General features: G+C 41.4%; 2 protein-coding genes across 3 annotated transcripts; both read left to right on the top strand.

Annotated features, from left to right (window-relative positions):
- Nucleotides 1-1862: 1862 nt before the first annotated feature.
- Nucleotides 1863-3134, top strand: LOC115669746 (acetyl-CoA-benzylalcohol acetyltransferase-like). The gene has a single exon (XM_030590880.2). The coding sequence runs from the start codon at nt 1863-1865 to the stop codon at nt 3132-3134; it is 1272 nt and encodes a 423-aa protein (XP_030446740.2).
- Nucleotides 3135-9163: 6029 nt separating this feature from the next.
- Nucleotides 9164-13913, top strand: LOC115663388 (acetyl-CoA-benzylalcohol acetyltransferase-like). Of its 2 annotated transcripts, none has more exons than XM_056303377.1 (3): nt 9164-9304; nt 10357-10552; nt 12127-13913. In XM_056303377.1, the coding sequence occupies exon 3, from the start codon at nt 12188-12190 to the stop codon at nt 13457-13459; it is 1272 nt and encodes a 423-aa protein (XP_056159352.1). In that variant the 5' UTR covers nt 9164-9304; nt 10357-10552; nt 12127-12187; the 3' UTR covers nt 13460-13913. The 2 variants fall into 2 exon arrangements, with proteins under 2 accessions (XP_056159352.1, XP_056159353.1); XM_056303378.1 differs by having other exon boundaries at nt 9186-9304; nt 10402-10552.
- The last annotated feature ends 6134 nt before the right edge of the window (nt 13914-20047 follow it).

The following is a 20047-nucleotide window of genomic DNA, read 5'->3' as shown; positions in this document are numbered from 1 at the left end:
AGAATTCAAAATTTTCTTCTGGTGCTATAATCATATAAAACCCAACATCATCAAATAATGCAAAAAAGAAGACTAGAACAGCATGAAACCCGTGGAAAGGAACAGTACTATGATGGAGATTGTACATGGAAGTACTTTTTCTGTGGGGTCACCATCACATGGGTGAAACCCTTTCCACGCAGTCTTCACCATAAAAGGTGCTTTCATGCAAACTGACGAACATAGTCTCGGAGTCTTTGTGATTGCTAATGCATAATTATTAATTTATGCAAGCTGTATCCCATTTAGCAGGGGCGAACACGGTTTCAGAATAAAATCGGAAACAAAAGAACTGGACTGGCGGGTCCGATTCCCAATTCTAAGGAGGGAGATTCCGGTTCCCGGTCCTATTTTTTAAGGAACCGCCGGTCCCCGGTTCGGTTTCCGATTCCTATAGGTACCAGAATAGAAATCGGAATTGCAACCGGGTACCATAATTGTAAAATTCCTACTTTTCTTCTCACTTTTTTGTCCTTGTGGTTTGTCCAATAACTAGTCTTTTGTTTTGTTTAACTAAAAATGAAATAAGAAAAAAAAAAGAACCTGTTAGAACCTGGAACCGACCCTGGAACCTGTGACAGGGTAGGTTCTAGGTTCCACGTTTCGATGGGTAGGTTCCAGGTTCCAAAAAATGAGGAACCTATACCCGATGGTAGGTTTTAGGTTCCAGGCGAAACCTGTAAGGAACCGGGAACCGCTTGCCCCTACCATTTAGGTAGGAAAATGATACTTCTGTGAATCCAAATGCATTAACATGATCTACAATCATGTTTTAATTTATTCATTGTGATCTTTGAATTTTAGCCCAATGTGCAACGTTGTTCATAAATTTTTAATTTATTCAATTTGGTCTTTGAACTTTTGGTACATATTCAATTTAGTCACTGGATTATATGAAAATATTAAATGTTGTCCTTCTATTAATTTAAGTTAATGGAATTTGCTGATTTGACTTCCAGTTCGGTATGTCAATAAAAAATAAACATTACATACGAATTATTCACATGAGATATTCAACTCGAATTAGAATATAATAATCCTTTTAATTTTTTTAAATTAAAAAGTGATTATCCACGTTATTTGATGATATGGATTATTATATCCTAATTTTAGTTAAATCTCTTTCGTGGATAATCTACATGTAACGTTATTTTTTTGTCCACCCTTCAAACTGACCGAATTGGAAGTCCAATCAACAAATTCTATTATCTTGAATTAATGGAATGATAACATTGGATATTTCCATATAGTCTAGAGACTAGTATGAATATTTATCAAAAGTTTAGGATTATATCGAACAAATTAAGGGTTCAGGGACGACATTATACATTAGACTAAAGTTCAAGGACCACGTTGAACAAATTACAAGTTCAGGAATAATATTGCACATTAGGCCAAAATTTAGGGACTACATGTGTAATTATCTCATGGTATTATTAGTTTGATAGAGAATGAAAACAAGTAATGGAGCAAAGGAGGACCGGTAGCAACTTAATGGATTCTGCATTACGAGGGCTTGTACATTGGATGCTTTTTTTCTGGTTTTTACTGTCACACACTCAACAGCATAAGGCGGCCAATTAACCTGCAATTACAAGAAAATCTCTGCAAGAGCTTACGTGGTGGCTCTTTTTTTTTTTTTTCATCAAAACCTTTTACAGCCGCCCACAGACTAGATTTTTGTTGGATTATCTAGGAGTTCTCTTATAAATAAATGGTTGTTGAGCAAATATTATCTATATAACCAATCTTCACCCACCAGGTTTGAGTGCACCGATTCCAATTTGTTGGGGAATCTTGGAGTGACCGGAAGAGATTCAAGTATGAAGATCGAAGTGCAAAGCAAGAAACTGATCAAGCCATCGGCTCCGACGCCGAACCACCGTCGAAAGCTAAACATTTCATGCGTTGATGAGCTTGTGCAGCCACTGTACGCCGGTTTCCTTTTCTACTACCGGGCTGATGGCGAAAACCATGAAGAGGATATTTTCCAAAGGATTTGCCTTTTGGAGGAGTCGCTTTCGGAAACTCTAGCGATCTTCTACCCTTTAGCTGGTCGGTACGTTGAGGAAGGGCTCTTTATTGACTGTAACGACAAAGGAGTAGAATTTGTGCACGCCAAAGTGAATGGCCAGCTCGATCAGCTCCTCCAGGGAGAATTTGACACAGACCTACTTGGCCATTTGTCCAAGTTCCGAATGGGACCAGCCAGCAATCCCCTAGTCATGATTCAAGCAAACGTGTTCGAGTGTGGGGGACTCGTGATCAGCCTGCGCTCTTGTCACAAGTTAGGCGACATGTGCACCATGGCGACATTCATGAACTCATGGGCTACCGCGTGCAGGAGCGGAATCCACGAAGTAGCCTCGCCGTATTTCGAGCTGTCCTCTCTATTCCCAGTGAAGGGGTCGGGGGTAACTCTTATGCCTCCACTTCTTGCTGGAGTAAAACTCACGATGAATCGGTTCTTATTCAGTGGCGCGGCCCTATCGAGATTAAAACTAGCTGGGCCTAAAAATGTGCGGATATCGAGAGTGGAGGTCGTGTCCGCACTGTTATGTAAGGCATTTGTAACTTTGGATCGAGCTAAACACGGGCGCCTGAGGCCCCTTGTCATTTGCCAGAGTATGAACTTGCGTGGGAGAGTTAATCTACCAATACCAACAAATGCGTTCGGTAACTTCATCACCAAGGTCACCGCCCGACACACGATGCATCAGAGCAGCCTGGATTTCGAAGTGTTTGTGAAGATGATCCAGGATATGTTCGCGAGCGCCAAGACAAGGTTTGCAGCGATAGCGGACAGAGAGTCGTGCATGGATATGGTGAAGGAATCTGCAAGAGAATACAAGGAAAGGGTTAACAGTGACGAAGATAATGTGGTGGACTTTACAAGCTGGTGTGGTTTCCCATTCTATGACATCCATTTTGGGTGGGGGAAGCCTGACTTGGTGAGCAACGCATGCAATCCTGTCCGTAAGATTTTTCTCATTGATAGTAAATCTGAGGGTGGAATCGATGCATGGATTACAGTAGGCCAAGAGGAGAAGGTTCTTCTTGAGCAAGACCCTGACATTGTTGCTTTCACTTCCTGAAAATTCTATTGGCAGTGGGCGGAGCGGTTGCGTGCACTCCCTTCCATCCAAATCGCGAGATCTGTTGAGATATAATAAAATTGATTTTCGTTGTTGAATTGTCAACATCTCTTGAGATCGATGGTAAACCTCTCCGTAGCGTTGTTCTTTCTCAGAGATCTCAATCACTCGGGAAGCATGTGGTTCATGACTTCCAAGTTATTCGGCTGCAATTACTCTATAAATAGAGTATTATGTGAAGTTTAGGAGCAAGCCACAAGGGCAAAAAGTTGCGGGTGTGTCCTTGTACAAGCTAGCGAGCTTTAAGTGTTTTGTGTGTGGTTTGAGAAACTATATTGTAATAATTGTGTGAGACAATACTTTGTTTGAGTGTTATATTTGTTTCGCAGTTTGGTATAACAAGCACGTCTCCAACGTCCTATTACAAATTCTCATTTTACCATCGCCGCTATGTTTCCGCATCGCAACAAGATCCGGGAGTTATTATTGCCTGCAGGGGGCGTTTACAAGCACCCATTGGTGGTAAAATTTCTCTAAATCTGGCTTCAGGTTCCCAATAAAGGTGGACAGACCCACCAAGCTATACGGAACTTATGTACTTCGATGCAAGCATTGGATGTCTAATAAGAGAATATTTACTTAGTAGGCTTGTTGTAATTTGGACACGATAAATCCGGCGAAATCCCCCGATCAGTCCTCTTAGGCCAGCATCTTGGCTCACCGCTGCCGCTGCCGCCGCCTCCAGTACTCACTGCCCACCATCTGCACAATCCAAATGATCTCCAAGACATTCCCCACCACGCTCGTTTGCGTCGTGCCACCCAACTACCCGTCTTTCTCTCGCTTCCTCGCTCATTCCCACCCTTGTCCTCTCTGCATCATTCATAGGTCACAGATCCGTGGCACTCGTGGTGGGCCATCATATATGTGGGCTCTCGACCTCCGTATTGGAGGTCCCCAGCTCCACAGAGAGAGAGAGAGAGAGTCGCGGCCAAGATCGCCAGAGACGACAGCTGCGGCGGCTGAGACGACTGCCGAACAGCGCGGCAGTGGCACGACAGGCTCTGCAATCGTCAGACCTACATTAGTCAGGGCTGGGGAAGAAGGGAGGGAGAGAGGAAAGAAAAAAATAATGAAAAATGCAAATAAAAAGACGAGAATAAACCTCAACCATTCAATACTCATTATGCCGAGGCGTCACTCGGACGGGATACACTTCAAGTGTTAACCAAGCACAAGAACTGCAGTTTGGACTCCACCGAGAATGCAAGAAATATTTTCGTGGATAATAAAATTATTTATTTATTTTTATTAGCGATGTAAGTTATCATTTTTTTAAAATTATTTTTAAAATTATTTATTCAAAATACGCGTTTGCACTATTTACTTTAGGAAAATTGTCTACCTGTTTACTATTTGTTATTTCCCTTTTCTAACCCTCAACCTTCTCTCACTGGCTCGACATCATACCTCTCTATCTTTGCCTCGAGCTCTAACCTTTGTGGCCATGGCCACTAGGTCTAGATCAAGTGACGTCATCGGAAGAAGAGGAGAGGGAGGGGGGAGAAGGTCGACTGCGGTGGCGAACAAATGTGTTGTGGGTGTGAAGGTTAGGATTCACGGGGAGTTGAGGAGCTTGGAGATTATAAGAGGGGTAATTTGGTTCTTTCGGAGTAGGGATTTTATCTACCTGTACCCAACTAATAATTTAAGAAACAAGAAATGGAATTGCTCTTGGTAAAATATGAAGTATGTATTCGGTACATTCTCATAAAATGCAGGGAAAAAGCCACAAAATCTTCAAACTATGTACACGGTAACACATTTACCTTGAACTCTTTTTTGTAATATATAAAACCGCAAACTATGTTCAATATGACACATTTATCCTAAAGTTTTTTTTTATGCTATAAAAAATTCCAAACTTGTACCTTGGCGACATGTTTACCGCCAAGGTTTTGTTAGATTATTTTTCAGTCAAAATAATATCGTTTTTATTTCATTTAAGTTCCGTGGACGCCTTGTCAACATGGTTTGCTTTCTGGTAAATTTTTAATGGTTCTCATTAACAAAATTTTGACGGAGGTAAATATGTCACATAGGTATAAATTTGGGATTCTTGGAGTCACAAAAAAAAGTTTAGGATAAATGTTTGGGCATAATTTAGAATTTTTGGTGATTTTTGCACTAGAATGTAAAAGGCAAAGGTGTGTTATGCAAAACTGGCGCAGTTTGGAAAGATACACCTGCAAAAGTTATAGATATGGATATAAATAACATATAGGAAAATGCTAGCGCTAGTGAAATATGTACAGTGAAATGATTTGGGTTTTCAAATGTAATAAGCACACGTCTTCCTTCTCTTTTCTTGAGCGGCTCCTTCTGTCCTGGCAGCTCATGTGCATTTTACTCAAGGAACCCTAAGCATCCTTAGCTGTTTGGCTACAAAAAAGAAGAAGATGGAAAAGGTATAGCCTTTCTTTTTTGGGATATGTGCATTAGAAGTCTTAAAACTTGTCACAAAAATGCAATTGAGTCCTAAAACTTTCAAAAAGTGTAAACAAGTCCTAAAACTTTTCACGAAAGTGCACTTGAGTCCTAAAACTTGTCACAAAAGTGCAAACAAGTCCTAAAACTTGTTACAAAAGTGCAAACAAGTCCTAAAACTTTCAAAAAGTACAATCAATGGAAGGACTTGATTGAACCAATTTGACAAGTTTTAGGACTTATTTGCACTTTTTTAAAGTTTTAGGACTCAAGTGCACTTTCATGACAAGTTTTAGGACTTATTTGCACTTTTTGAAAGTTTTAGGACTCAATTGCACTTTCGTGACAAGTTTTAGGACTTTGAATGCACTTACCCCTTTTTTTTATTTTTTTATTTTCTTTCTTTTCACTTGGCCCCACTTGCTTCTTTTAGTACGTCCATATATGAAAGGCACATGAGTCCCCTTGTTTGATCGTGGAGATATATATTTTATAAAATAAGAGTGCCCTTTATTTTGTCTTCTAGTGGCAAAGCTTCTCGCAATCAAACTTGAAGACACATCAAATTTTGAACAAATCAAAATATTCCAATGGGTCACGTTCGGTACATGACTAAAACTCAAGAAACAATTTAGTAGAACCAGCGGCGCGATGAGATCAACTTGTGCAACATCAAATTGGTCAGGATCAGTTGTCATTAAACGCCAACATTGCTCTTTTTACGAAAGCATTATACTGGTAGTGCTCATCGCATCCGGCGCAGCCTTCAATGAGGCACGTGCGCGACTTTACCCGAATAAATCAAGTCCTGTAATGAAGATGCTCAAGGAAAAGCTTGCTATGTCATCTGAGGGTCACATCCTGATCTGAGGCATAAGATTTGTAGATTTTGATGAGCATAATGGATGGGTTATTACTTGTTACTGCTCCAATCAATGCAATGAGTTTACTATCCATGCTCTCAGTGGTTTATTTTGATTTAGTGTACAATATATCATCTGCTTTGCTAGCTGCTATTCTAACTTTGACCTTCAGTTCCTGAACTGGAATTCCTTCGATACCCTAGCCAACTGTATTGACCCTGAGAGTGGGCCACCGTTAGATTTAAAGTGAAATCATTGATAAATCAAGTACTACTGCTAATAGAAAAATTATTTTTATCTAATCTAGTAGTTACTTCATCATGATCTTGTAATTGTCATCGTGTTTCTATTCTTGATATTTGTTATTATGAGGCAAGTGTGAATTGTGTTAGAGAATTTTCACATCGGATAATTTGTGTGGTGTAAAACTGTTAATATATCTTAGTTATCTTATAACTCATTGGTTTAAATTTTTGAGTAAATGTGGGTATAATCGAATATGTTGAGGAGTTTGGACTTGAGTTTTTTCTTGGCGATCTCTCCATGCAAAAGGTATCAGGCTTCTATCCCACGCTCCCAACATTTGTTGAGTTTGTCTTGAATTATGTTTTGGGTATTTGACCCAAATTGAGTTTTGATACCCGAACTCGTGGTATGAAGTAATATAAATATTATTTTTTCTTAAGTTATTAGGTTTTACAAAAAAGGAGAGATAGAAAGAGTTTTAGGTTTTTTCGAGTCACCTTTTGTAATCCTTGAATTTCCATAGTAGATTTGGTTTCTCCTCTCCCCATGGTTTTCCCTGCAAGGGTTTTCCATGCATATTTGTGTTTGTGTTTTTTTCTTTTCACTTTTAATTTCGTTGTAGTTTCCGCATAAGTCATAATAGTATTTAAGCTGATAGACTATAGGGAATAGGTGATGTGCAAACCTAAGGCATGCCAAAAGCGGGAAATCTAAACACCATCACCTTATGCGGAACCGGGCATTCACAAAGGGGGTTGTAGTGACTAGGCCTCGGTGATTGTTGTACACAAGTGGTGTTATAAATATGCCTGGTTTCACGCAAGGTGAGACCTTCTACGCCTCCTATTTTGGCGTGCATTAGGTTTCTTTATACAATACCTTGTTCCATTACGCTTACTACTAAAACATGAGTCGAAAAGAGTCTTAGGTTTTTTCGAGCCACCTTTTGTGATTCTTGAATTTCAATAGTGGATTTGGCTTCTCCTCTCTATTTGGTTTTTCCACAAGGATTTTCCATGTAAATCTATATGTTTTTATTTTTATTTTTCTCAGTTTTAATTTCTTTGTAGTTTCCGTATAAGTCATAATAGTATCTGAGCTTCAGGCTTAAGGGAATAGGTGATGTGTGGAGACCTAAGGCATGCCAAAAGTGGGATTTCTAAACGCCGTCACCTTTCATAGAACCAGGCATTCACAAGGGGGGTTGCAGTGACCAGGCCCCGATGATTGTTCTACACAAGTGGTGTTATATAAATGCCTGGTTTCACAAAAGGTGAGACGTTCTACATCTCTTTTGGCATGCATTAGGTTTCTCTATACAATACCTCTTTCCATTAAGCTTATTACTAAAATTGGAGAGCATTCAAAAATTTCTTATGATTGTTTTTTCTTAAGTTATTAGGTTTTATAAAAAAGAAGAAACAGAAAGAGTCTTAAGTTTTTTTGAGCCACATTTTGTAATCTTTGAATTTCCATAGTGGATTTGGCTTCTCTTCTCCCCATGGTTTTTTCCGCAAGGATTTTCTATGTAAATCTGTGTGTTTTTTTTTATTTATTATTCTCAGTTTAATTTCGTTGTAATTTCCACATAAGTCATAACAGTGTCTGAGCTTACATGCTTGAGGGAATAGGTGATGTGCAGAGACCTAAGGCATGCCAAAAGCGGGAAATCTAAACACTGCCACCTTTCGCGAATCCGGGCATTCACAAAGGGGTTCACATTGATCAGGCCCTGGTGATTGTTGTGCACAAGTGATGTTATATATATGCCTGGTTTCGTGAAAGGTGAGAACTTCTACACCTCCTCTTCTGGCGTGCATTAGATTCTTTGTACAATACCCCTTTCCATTAAGCTTATTACTAAAACAGGAGAGAATTCAAAATTTTCTTCTGGTGCTTATATCATATAAAACCCAACATCATCAAAAAATGCAAAACGAAGACTAGAACAGCACGAAACCCGTGGAAAGGAACCCTTTCCACGCAGTCTTCACCGTTAAAGGTGCTTTCATGCAAACTGACAAACATTGTGTCAGAGGCTTTATGATTGCTAGTGTATAATTATTAATTTATGCATGCTGTATCCCATTTAGCAGGGGTAACACGATTTCAGAGTAGAACTGAAAATAAAAGAGCCGGATCGGTGGGTCCGATTCTCGATTCCAAGGAGGGAGGTTCCGGTTTCCGGTTTCATTTTTTAAGGAACCGTCGGTCCTCGGTTCGGCTCCCGATACGGGAACCGAAACCGGGTACCATAATTGTAAAATTCCTAATTTTCTTCTCACTTTTCACGATCCACTCTCAATCTCAGCTCTCAAACTCTCATTGACGGCGTCACACTGAACCTTCCGCGTTCCACCCTGACGCCGAGCCTCTTCCACCGCCGCGACGCTGAGCCTCTTCCGTCACGACGCTGAGCCTTCCGCGTTCCATCGTGACGCTGAGCCTTCCGCGTTCCATCGTGACACTGAGCCTTCCGCGTTTTGCCGCGACATTGAAACCCTTCCGCCGTTGCGACGCTAAGCCCCTTTCATCACTTCGCTTACCTCGTCTTCTGCTACATTCAAGAATCAGGTAACCAAAATTTCTTCTTTGCCTCCTTCTGGTTCATTTTTGTAGATGAGGTGACGGCAGTGGCCGATTTGGTGTTGCGTTGTTGACGACTCTAGGGTTTCTGTCAATTTGGCTCGTGCGGTTGTTAGAGCACTTTGAAGTTGGAGTTTTGTTCCTGCTTGTTTGTTTGCTAAAATTGTTGTAATGGCTGAGTTGATTTTTCGTTTGGGGCAAAAGGGCATCTGAATGGGTATAGATATAGCCATGGCCAGGTCTCTTTGCTTTGAACTAATTTTTCCGAATTGGTATTAGTATAGATAAAGCATTTCTATCTATTTTTCCTTACTTTTTGACTTGTAGCCGTAGCCTGTAGGAGTTGGTTTTGGTTTTAAGTGAATGGAAGTGGGAAAAATAGAGTGTGAACTCTGACTTATATAAATTAATCAAGTGAAAAAATAGAGTGTAAACCTTGACTCTATTCGCCTCTTTCCTAGTGATTCACGATCTAACAAGTCAAAAACTCAACACTGCCACACGAAATCAATTCATCCGAATGGGTAAAAGGGCATATGTTTTTTCCAATTAGAGGATAGCTTTGTCTGTGCCACCCTAGTCTGAACAATATTTCCAAGGAAAATCTGAATACTACTCAATTCTCCCCTACTTATGGATTTGGTAGAGAAATTGACATCTTTTCTAGTCTAGAGGAGCTTGGAGGGGAATATGGGTTATGTGATTTTGTCCTTGTGTTGTGTCTGCTTCTTTTGTTGAGAATTTTCTTATGGGTAGGTTTGGGATGTGATCATGGGGGAAAGGGTGATCTTTTTAGATCCAGTTGGGGTCAATGCAAGCAAACTTGAAATCATGAGTATAGCTTATGTCACCGGGAAACTTGCTACTGTCAAGAATTTATCTCGTTCGGTCTTTCTCCGATGGCTTTAATGTAGAATATTTAGAAATTGTTATTACTATGGATATGGTTGTGGTAATTGATCTCGGCTCATTTATGCTTTATCATTTGTGGTATATATGAAAAATCTGATTTGATTGTGAGTATATGGACTAAATTGCAGCTTGGAGGAAGACACTGGATTAGTTTTTAGATTTGTCATTGGTAGGACTAATGATGGGGTGAAGATGATGGAATTGAAAAGGGAAGTGGCACAGTATGATGACTTCTTACTGTTGGATATAGAAGAGGAGTACAGCAAACTCCCCTACAAAACGTGAGCGCCATTCTCTCTCTGTGTGATCGGCTTTAAATTGCAGGTTAGCTTTCTTCAAAACCGCCTATGCACTTTTTGATGCTGAGTTCTACGTTAAAACAGGATGATATCTATCTCAGGCCATCATTTTTAATCTTGCTCAACATATATGTCAACATGTATGGCTGTTATTATTGGTATTTTTTACACATACCACAAATGATGTCATGTTCTTTTTTTGTGATATCCATCTTGATTTTGATGAGAGTCTTCATCCTTAGTTGCAAATGATAAACAAATCCATTATGTAACAGGCCACTCTTTATTCTTTAGACCTTTACAATCTTCGTGGTTTGTCCAATAACTAGTCTTTCGTTTTGTTTAACTAAAAATGAAACAAGAAAAAAAAAAAGAACCCGTTAGAACTTGGAACCGACCCTGGAACCCGTGACAAGGTAGGTTCCAGGTTCCACGTTTTCATGGGTAGGTTCCGGGTTCCAAAAAATGAGGAACTTGTACCCGATGGTAAGTTTTATGTTCCAGGTGGAACCTGTAAGGAACCGGGAACTGCTCACTTCTACCATTTAGGTAGGAAAATGATACTTCTGTGAATCCAAATGCATTAACATGATCTATAATCATGTTTTAATTTATTCATCGTGATCTTTGAATTTTAGCCCAATGTGCAATGTTGTTCATAAATTTTTAATTTATTCAATTTGGTCTTTAAACTTTTGGTACATATTCAATTTAGTCACTGGATTATATGAAAATATTAAATGTTGTCCTTCTATTAATTTAAGTTAATGGAATTTGCTGATTTGACTTCCAGTTCGGTATGTCAATAAAAAATAAACATTACATATGAATTATTCACATGAGATATTCAACTTGAATTAGAATATAATAATCCTTTTAATTTATTTAAATTAAAAAGTGATTATACACGTTATTTGATGATATGGATTATTATATCCTAATTTTAGTTAAATCTCTTTCGTGGATAATCTACACATGTAACGTTATTTTTTTGTCCACCCTTCAAACTGACCGAATTGGAAGTCAAATCAACAAATTCTATTATCTTGAATTAATGGAAGGATAATATTAGATATTTCCATATAGTCTAGAGACTAGTATGAATATTTATCAAAAGTTTAGGGATTATATCGAACAAATTAAGGGTTCAGGGACGACATTATACATTTGACTAAAGTTCAAGGACCACGTTGAACAAATTACAAGTTCAGGAATAATATTGCACATTAGGCCAAAATTTAGGGACTACATGTGTAATTATCTCATGGTATTATTAGTTTGATAGAGAATGAAAACAAGTAATGGAGCAAAGGAGGACCAGTAGCAACTTAATGGATTCTGCATTACGAGGGCTTGTACATTGGATCTTTTTTTCTGGTTTTTACTGTCACACATTCAACAGCATAAGACGGCCAATTAGCCTGCAATTACAAGAAAATCTCTGCAAGAGCTTACGTGGTGGATCTTTTTTTTTATTTTTAATCAAAACCTTTTACAGCCGCCCACAGACTAGATTTTTGTTGGATTATCTAGGAGTTCTCTTATAAATAAATGGTTGTTGAGCAAATATTATCTATATAACCAATCTTCACCCACCAGGTTTGAGTGCACCAATTCCAATTTGTTGGGGAATCTTGGAGTGACCGGAAGAGATTCAAGTATGAAGATCGAAGTGCAAAGCAAGAAATTGATCAAGCCATCGGCTCCGACGCCGAACCACCGTCGAAAGCTAAACATTTCATGCATTGATGAGCTTGTGCAGCCACTGTACGCCGGTTTCCTTTTCTACTACCAGGCTGATGGCGAAAACCATGAAGAGGATATTTTCCAAAGGCTTCGCCTTTTGGAGGAGTCGCTTTCGGAAACTCTAGCGATCTTCTACCCTCTAGCTGGTCGGTACGTCGAGGAAGGGCTCTTTATTGACTGTAACGACCAAGGAGTAGAATTTGTGCACGCCAAAGTGAATGGCCAGCTGGATCAGCTCCTCCAGGGAGAATTTGACACAGACCTGCTCGGCCGTTTGTCCAAGTTCCGAATGGGACCAGCCAGCAATCCCCTAGTCATGATTCAAGCAAACGTGTTCGAGTGTGGGGGACTCGTGATCAGCCTGCGCTCTTATCACAAGTTAGGCGACATGTGCACCATGGCGACATTCATGAACTCATGGGCTACCGCGTGTAGGAGTGGAGTCCACGAAGTAGCCTCGCCGTATTTCGAGCTGTCCTCTCTATTCCCAGTGAAGGGGTCGGGGGTAACTCTTATGCCTCCACTTCTTGCTGGAGTAAAACTCACGATAAATCGGTTCTTATTCAGTGGCGCGGCCCTATCGAGATTAAAACTGGCTGGGCCTAAAAATGTGCGGATATCGAGAGTGGAGGTCGTGTCTGCACTGTTATGTAAGGCATTAGTAACTTTGGATCGAGCTAAACACGGGCGCCTGAGGCCCCTTGTCATTTGCCAGAATATGAACTTGCGTGGGAGAGTTAATCTACCAATACCAACAAATGCGTTTGGTAACTTCGTCACCAAGGTCAACGCCCGACACACGATGCATCAGAGCAGCCTGGATTTCGAAGCGTTTGTGAAGATGATCCACGATATGTTCGCGAGCGCCAAGACAAGGTTTGCAGCGATAGCGGACAGAGAGTCGTGCATGGATATGGTGAAGGAATTTGCAAGAGAATACAAGGAAAGGGTTAACAGTGACGAAGATAATGTGGTGGACTTTACAAGCTGGTGTGGTTTCCCATTCTATGACATCGATTTTGGGTGGGGGAAGCCGGACTTGGTGAGCAATGCAGGCAATCCCGTCCGTAAGATTGTTCTCATTGATAGTAAATCTGAGGGTGGAATCGATGCATGGATCATAGTAGGCCAAGAGGAGAAGGTTCTTCTTGAGCAAGACCCTGACATTGTTGCTTTCACTTCCTGAAAATTATATTGGCCGTGGGCGGAGCGGTTGCGTGCACTCCCTTCCATCCAAATCGCGAGATCTGTTGAGATATAATAAAATTGATTTTCGTTGTTGAATTGTCAACATCTCTTGAGATCGATGGTAAACCTCTCCCTAGCGTTGTTCTTTCTCAGAGATTTCAATCACTCGGGAAGCATGTGGTTCATGACTTCCAAGTTATTCGGCTGCAATTACTCTATAAATAGAGTATTATGTCAAGTTTAGGAGCAAGCCACAAGGGCAAAAAGTGTGATCTTTAAAATAGAGAGGTAACAGTCGTTGCCCATATGTGAGGGAGAGAAAAACTAAAAGAGTTGCGAGTGTGTCTATGTATAAGCTAGTGAGCTTTAAGTGTTTTGTGTGTGGTTTGAGAAACTATATTGTAATAATTGTGTGAGATAATATTTTATTTGAGTGTTATATTTGTATCGTAGTTTGGTATAACAAGCGCGACTCCAGCTTCCTATTATAAATTCTCGTTTTACTATCGCGGGCTTTTACGAGCTGACTTAATCTCAACAAGGACTCGGTTACGTGGGACTCACATGGACCTCATAATTTTGAAGGGCTGAGATTGAGTGGGCTGACGAACACTCGGTGTAGGTAAAATTTCTCTAAATCCGGCTTCAGGTTCCAATAAAGGTGGACAGACCCACCAAGCTATATGGATCTTATGTACTTCGATGAAAGCATTGGATGCTTAATAAGAGAATATTTACTTAGTAGACTTGTTGTAATTTGGACACGATAAATTCGGCGAAATCCCCTGATTCTCTATGGGATATTAGTATTGGTGAAAATGAATAATTTACTAAGCTCAAATATATCATGCCCTAGCAATTTAAGGCGTGGTGGCCGAAGGGAGCATATCCCATTGGTCAATGTTAAAGTTGAGGCAGTGAGATAGAGTCTCAATACGTTATGATTAAAACTCCTTGAGATTGCATATTATCTATTGTGGGCCGATCTTTATTCTACATCATGACAATTCGACAAATACTAGAGATATCTAATTTCGGTAATAATTAGTTGTCCAGTACATGATATTGATTCCAAGGATGTTCTTGCATTAGTTTTTGACTGCACGGATAGTTGCGTGTAGCCATGTTCTCGCTCTGCTACATCATGTACGAGAGATTGTGCAACTCTAACCCTCTCGTAGGGTTTCTCTCCTTCGGAAGAACTACCATCTTCCTCATAGGGAGTCTTCCTCTCCCTTAGTTAGAGTCTACCTCTCCACTGTTGGTAGTTTGTAAAACAAACGAAGAGGTGCCTCGTCCCACTTGGCAGTTACTTATTAGCGGTTATATCGGAAGGAAAGGTTGTATCTGTTTATACATATTTTTCGCTATTAATTACACAACATTTCTGTTCAATAGATTATTTTCTTCCATTTTTCATTTCTTTCATATTCAGCCATTGTTTTCAATTGTTTCCTTTTGAGAGTTCTTCTGGTATTCTCATTGAAACTTTGTTGTATCCTGGAGAATTTTTGCCAGTAATCATTAGCAACATTTGTGGGGCAAATAATTCCTTAAAGAGAGAGTTGTCATAGCTCAAAGCCCGACTCCATTCTTCTGCCCAGTCACTTGATTTTTCCCCAACACTTCGGCAACAATGGAGTCAGAGTCAATCAAAGTCATGAATCAAGACATGGTGAAACTGGACCAATTTTTTTTTTTTTGGGTCAGAAAATTGGACTAGTTTGATGGCAAGAATTTCGCCCGTTGGAAAAACAAGATGATGTTTCTTCTCACTACCTTGAAGATTTCCTCCATTCTGGATTCCAATCTGCTGCCTATAGAGGATCCAAAGCCTACCATTGAAGTAAGACAGCCAAGTGCAAAAGCCGTTGAAAGGATCAACAAGGAGAGGAAAAAACTTGAAGAGGACGAGTTGCTTTGTCGTTGGCATATTCTGAACACATTGTTCGAGGGAAAAGTGTCAAAAAAGTCCTAAACCTTTTGCATTAATGCCAATTGAGTCTTAAACCTTTTTTTGATGTTAATTCAGTCCTAAATCTTTTGCGTTGGTGCCAATTGAGTCATAAACCTTTTTTGGTGCCAATTTAGTCCTAAACCTTTTGCATTGGTGCTAATTCAGTCTTAAACTTTTTGCATTGACGCCAATTTAGTCCTAAATCTTTTTTTGGTGCCAATTCAGTCCTTCGACACGTGAATAGCTATTAGCCCGAATGACTGAATTAGCACCAATGCAAAAGGTTTAGGACTGAATTGGCACAAATGCAAAATGTTTAGGACTGAATTGGCACAAAAAAAGGTTTCGGACTAAATTGGCATCAATGCAAAAGGTTTATGACTGAATTGGACCTTTGCAAAAGGTTTAGGATTGAATTGGCACCAAAAAAAGGTTGAGGACTAAATTGGCACCAATGCAAAATGTTTAGGACTGAATTGGCACAAAAAAAAAAGTTTAGGACAAAATTGGCACAAATGCAAAAAGTTTAGGACTTTTTTGACACTTTTCTCCATTGTTCGATTGATTGTATGATTTATTCACTGAGATGATGTGACATCCTGAAAATTGGTCCATTTGGGATTTATAAAATACTGAGTTTTATCAAATGTACTCGTAGTAAATTCTCACTCGGAACTGATCATTCCTGGGATACTAACCATTGGGGAAAGGCTGACTGGAGATTTAAATTCGTACGACTAAGAGAAAATTCGATCGTGAATTGGCTTTCGACCATAAAATCGTCGAGGTGACATTTTGAGCCACTGTTGGCCGATCCGAGGATAACTAGGGGTCAGTTCGCCACTGTCATAGTAGTAGATCGCTGGTGATTCCGCTGGACCACGAAATGAATTGACGAACGATCCTGAACTTATACCAAACGATCGTGCCCCTCGGATCTAGTGATTGATCCTCGCGATTTAAATGACAACCGAAGTCATCGCGAACCGAATGAACTTGCACGTGACTCGATTTATTATCAGTCACAGGTCGAATATGCGAATTTCCCCAAAAAGCCGCCCGTTAGTTTGAGAAACACTCGAGTTGCGTTTAATAAAATTTAATTATTTAATTGAGCCCAAATTAGACATCGGAAAATTAAGAAGTCACAACGGGACGTTAGGACGACGTTGCGGTTAGAACGTGTAATTTTGGATTGTCCCGATTCCTTCAGAAAAATTCAATTTTGGCGAGAAATGAGAGAAAGGACCATTTTGCCCTTGGGAATTTATGAAGGGCATGTTTTATGAAGGAGGGGTATTTTGGTAATTTTGCCATAGTTTTGGAAAATGACAATTTTACCCTTGGACTTTTTGAGAAATTCCTGAATTGCCCTTGGATATTTTGGGTAAGACTCGATCTCGGCCGTCGGTTTCAAGATAAGATCGAATCTGGGCCATCGATTTCGTTTGTGAGAGAGGGGCAAGATTGTAATTTGCCATTTTGGTCCAAGTTCCACTATTTGAGTCAAGACTCTCTCTCTCTCTCTCTCTCTCTCTCTCTTCATTCTCCCTCTTCTCTCTCCGGCTAGCCCCCTCCCCACCATGAGCTTTCTCTCTCTCCCTCTTTCACCGCCGATCGCCCCTCCCTTCGCCTGTACGCCGGCGTCGCCGCTCACAGCCCGCCGTGCCGCCGTCCTACGCCGCCGTACTGCACCACCATCACCACCCCGTGCCGTCCGTCTCTCTCTCTCCTCACCCGTGGCCGTGACCCACGGCAAGGAAGCCGTGCCGCCGCCGTGCGTCGATCGCCGTCCGTCGAGCCAAGCCGCGCCGTTCGCTGCCGTCCTTGCCAATTGCCGCCACTTGTCGCTCTAGCCGAGATAGTCTAGGGCTCGGTAAGTCGCGCCCTAAACCCAATCTAGGACATTGGGTATCGACAGGTGATTTTAGGTTGAAATCGGGTTTATGTGGATGTGAAATTGTACGATTAGGATGCGGAATCAATTAGCGGGCCTAGGATTGAATTCGGGACATTTTTAATGGATATTTCGAGGCCAATAGGTGGCTGTGATTGGCTGTTCAATGGGCTGTGATGTACTAATCGGGATGAAATTTGGATATTTAGAACCGGCGATTAATTGTGAGAAAATGTCGTGAAGGGCCGGAATTGATTTGCCGCCGTTTGGTTGGGGAAAAATGGCAAATTGTGTGTTTAATGTGTGTTTGAAATATCACTGAATTGTGGTGATGAAATTGGGTGCGTGGTTGCATAATTAATTGATTGAAATATGCCTATTGTGTGCACGCTTGGGCCAGACTGAATGAATTGTTAACTTGGGCATGTCAAATGTGTAGTGAGCATGAATTGTGTGTGAATTGATGCGTGCTCGGGCCACATGTGACTGGCCGATTGAGTGGCAAGTAACTGTTGAGCATGTGCATGAGCAAGAGAGTGAATGTGGTGTGGCATGTGCGATCGTGAAAATTGTGCTGTCCTGAGGCGTGTACTTCAACGCGGGTTGTGCAGTAGGTGATAGATGTTGAGCCTGAGGCGTGTACTGTAATGCGGGCGAGATACATGGCCTGAGGCGTGTACTGTAACGCGGGCCCTAAAGTGTTGTGATAAGTTTGTCGCAGTGGACCTGAGGCGTGTACTGTAACGCGGGCCACTGGCGAGAGTGTAAAAAAGATGTGGTTAGACCGGAACGAATGCGCAAGAATGAGAATTGAGCATGCATGTGATTGCATATATTGTGGTTGCGACTAACGTGCAGGGTGCAAGCAGGATAGGCCAGGTAAGATCAATTGATGTGTCTGCTATATGATGAGTGTGTGTGTGTGTGTGATTATATTTCGTGATTGTCTGGAGGTACGTGATAGCCTAGGTGGGGTTTAGGGGTGTACTTACTGAGATATATTCTCATGGTTGTTGCAACCAAACATTTCAGAACCCCGGCAGGAACCATGAATCCCCCGCCGCCGTCGCCGCCGGAACGTTTTGGGGTACCAGTACACATCGAGTATAAGGTTACAGAGTTTCCTATGGGCGACAACATGACCTGGATTAAGCACAGTACCACGGTATTTGTAGAAGTAGGACTACCTTTATGGGAGACCCATGTATACACTGCCTGGTTTTCCGGGATGGAGTTGATGAGTTCGGGCAAGTCAGGGGTTTTGATGTTCCTTTTGATTTGGTTGGGGATTGGGACCCGTCTGCCATACCTCCTATAGACGGGGAATTGACTAGTGCGGAAACTAGTTTAGCGCAATCTGGATTGCATCCAGCCCCAGTAGCACAAGGATCTTCAGGGGCTGAGCACGAACCCGAGCCCGAAGGATCGCAAGCAGAATTCGACCCGATGACATAGATTTAGAACCAATTCCCAAGGAGGAACCAGAGGAGGTAGAGTCCGAGGCAGAACCCGAGAGTGAGCCTGATGAGTCTGAGGAGGAACCGGAGTATATACTCCCATACAAGCAGTTTATGGATCCCAATTTCGTACCTGAGGACGACTTCTTTGGGGGACCGGCTGAGGAGGATCAGTATGAAGTTCCAGCCGAATCGGGAGACATTAATCATCCGATTGAGATTGAGGCAGAGCCGGAGTCCTCGGAGGACCAGACCGTTCAGGGGAGTTCAGATTCAGACGACGAGGAGTCGGACTCAGAGTGGACGCCGAGTAAGGGGCGTAGGGGCTAGTATCGGGGTTGAGAATAGGTTTTTGGAAGAGTACCATTTTTGAGGTTAGAATACCAGGTCATCGAACCCTTTTTGCTGTCGGTGGTTTGTAATACGGTGTGCAATTGTATATGATGGTTGTAACTTGTAAATATTTTATAAGTTTGATAATGGAAAGGAATATGTGTATATTCTCCCTGAATGTTTCCCCAGTTTTAAATTGTCCGGGTATAATTGGGTTATCCGCTGTTGATTTAAATCTCTGATGTTTATAAGTGAGGTCGGCGATACCCTAGGCTGTCGCTTAAAAGGACGAGTAGAGGGTGTCGTGCCCTAGATGGGGTTCGGGGCGTGACATCCCCGTTTGAATTGGTATCAGAGCAAGGACAGCTCGATCTAAACTGGTCGAAGTTGGAGTGATAAGGAGCAGAGAACCCGGGGTAGTATTTTGGGGAGACTTTAGTGAGTTATAGGGCGAAATAAGCTACACGTGCCTCCAGATTGTTTGTTGTGATTGATTGAGTGAGTTGATTGTGGTAATTATTGAAATGCAGGTGCATCTGGACTCGAGGTAAGTGTTCAGACCCTATTGATTGTGGTCTAGTGATGGTAGTGATTGATTGCCTGCTGAGTAAATTCTTGCGTTAATTTACTGCCTAGGACTAGACTGATCTAGTTGGCCTAGGTTACTAATTCCTGAGTGGAATTATAGCAGGTAGGAGAGTGGTAGAATTGTGACGATGAGTAGCGAAGGAAGATGTGTAGGAAGAGTCCCAAGAAGGGGCGCAGGGAGAGGAACAAGGGGTAGAGGTCGTGCTCGAGCTAGAGCTATAGAGGACCTTGGAATAGGTGCAGGAGCGATAGAAAATCTTGAAGTTGATGCTGGAGCTGCAGTGGACCCCCGAGTCGATGTTAGACCTGTAGAGGACCCTAGAATGGAAGCGGTCATGAGGACCCTAGAGCAGA

The sequence above is a fragment of the Syzygium oleosum genome, unplaced genomic scaffold (genome assembly GCF_021117445.2).
Source record: "Syzygium oleosum isolate NSW1041296 unplaced genomic scaffold, Sole_v2.1 Sole_v2.27, whole genome shotgun sequence".
NCBI lineage: Eukaryota > Viridiplantae > Streptophyta > Magnoliopsida > Myrtales > Myrtaceae > Syzygium > Syzygium oleosum.
This window is presented reverse-complemented; position numbering and strand designations above follow the sequence as displayed.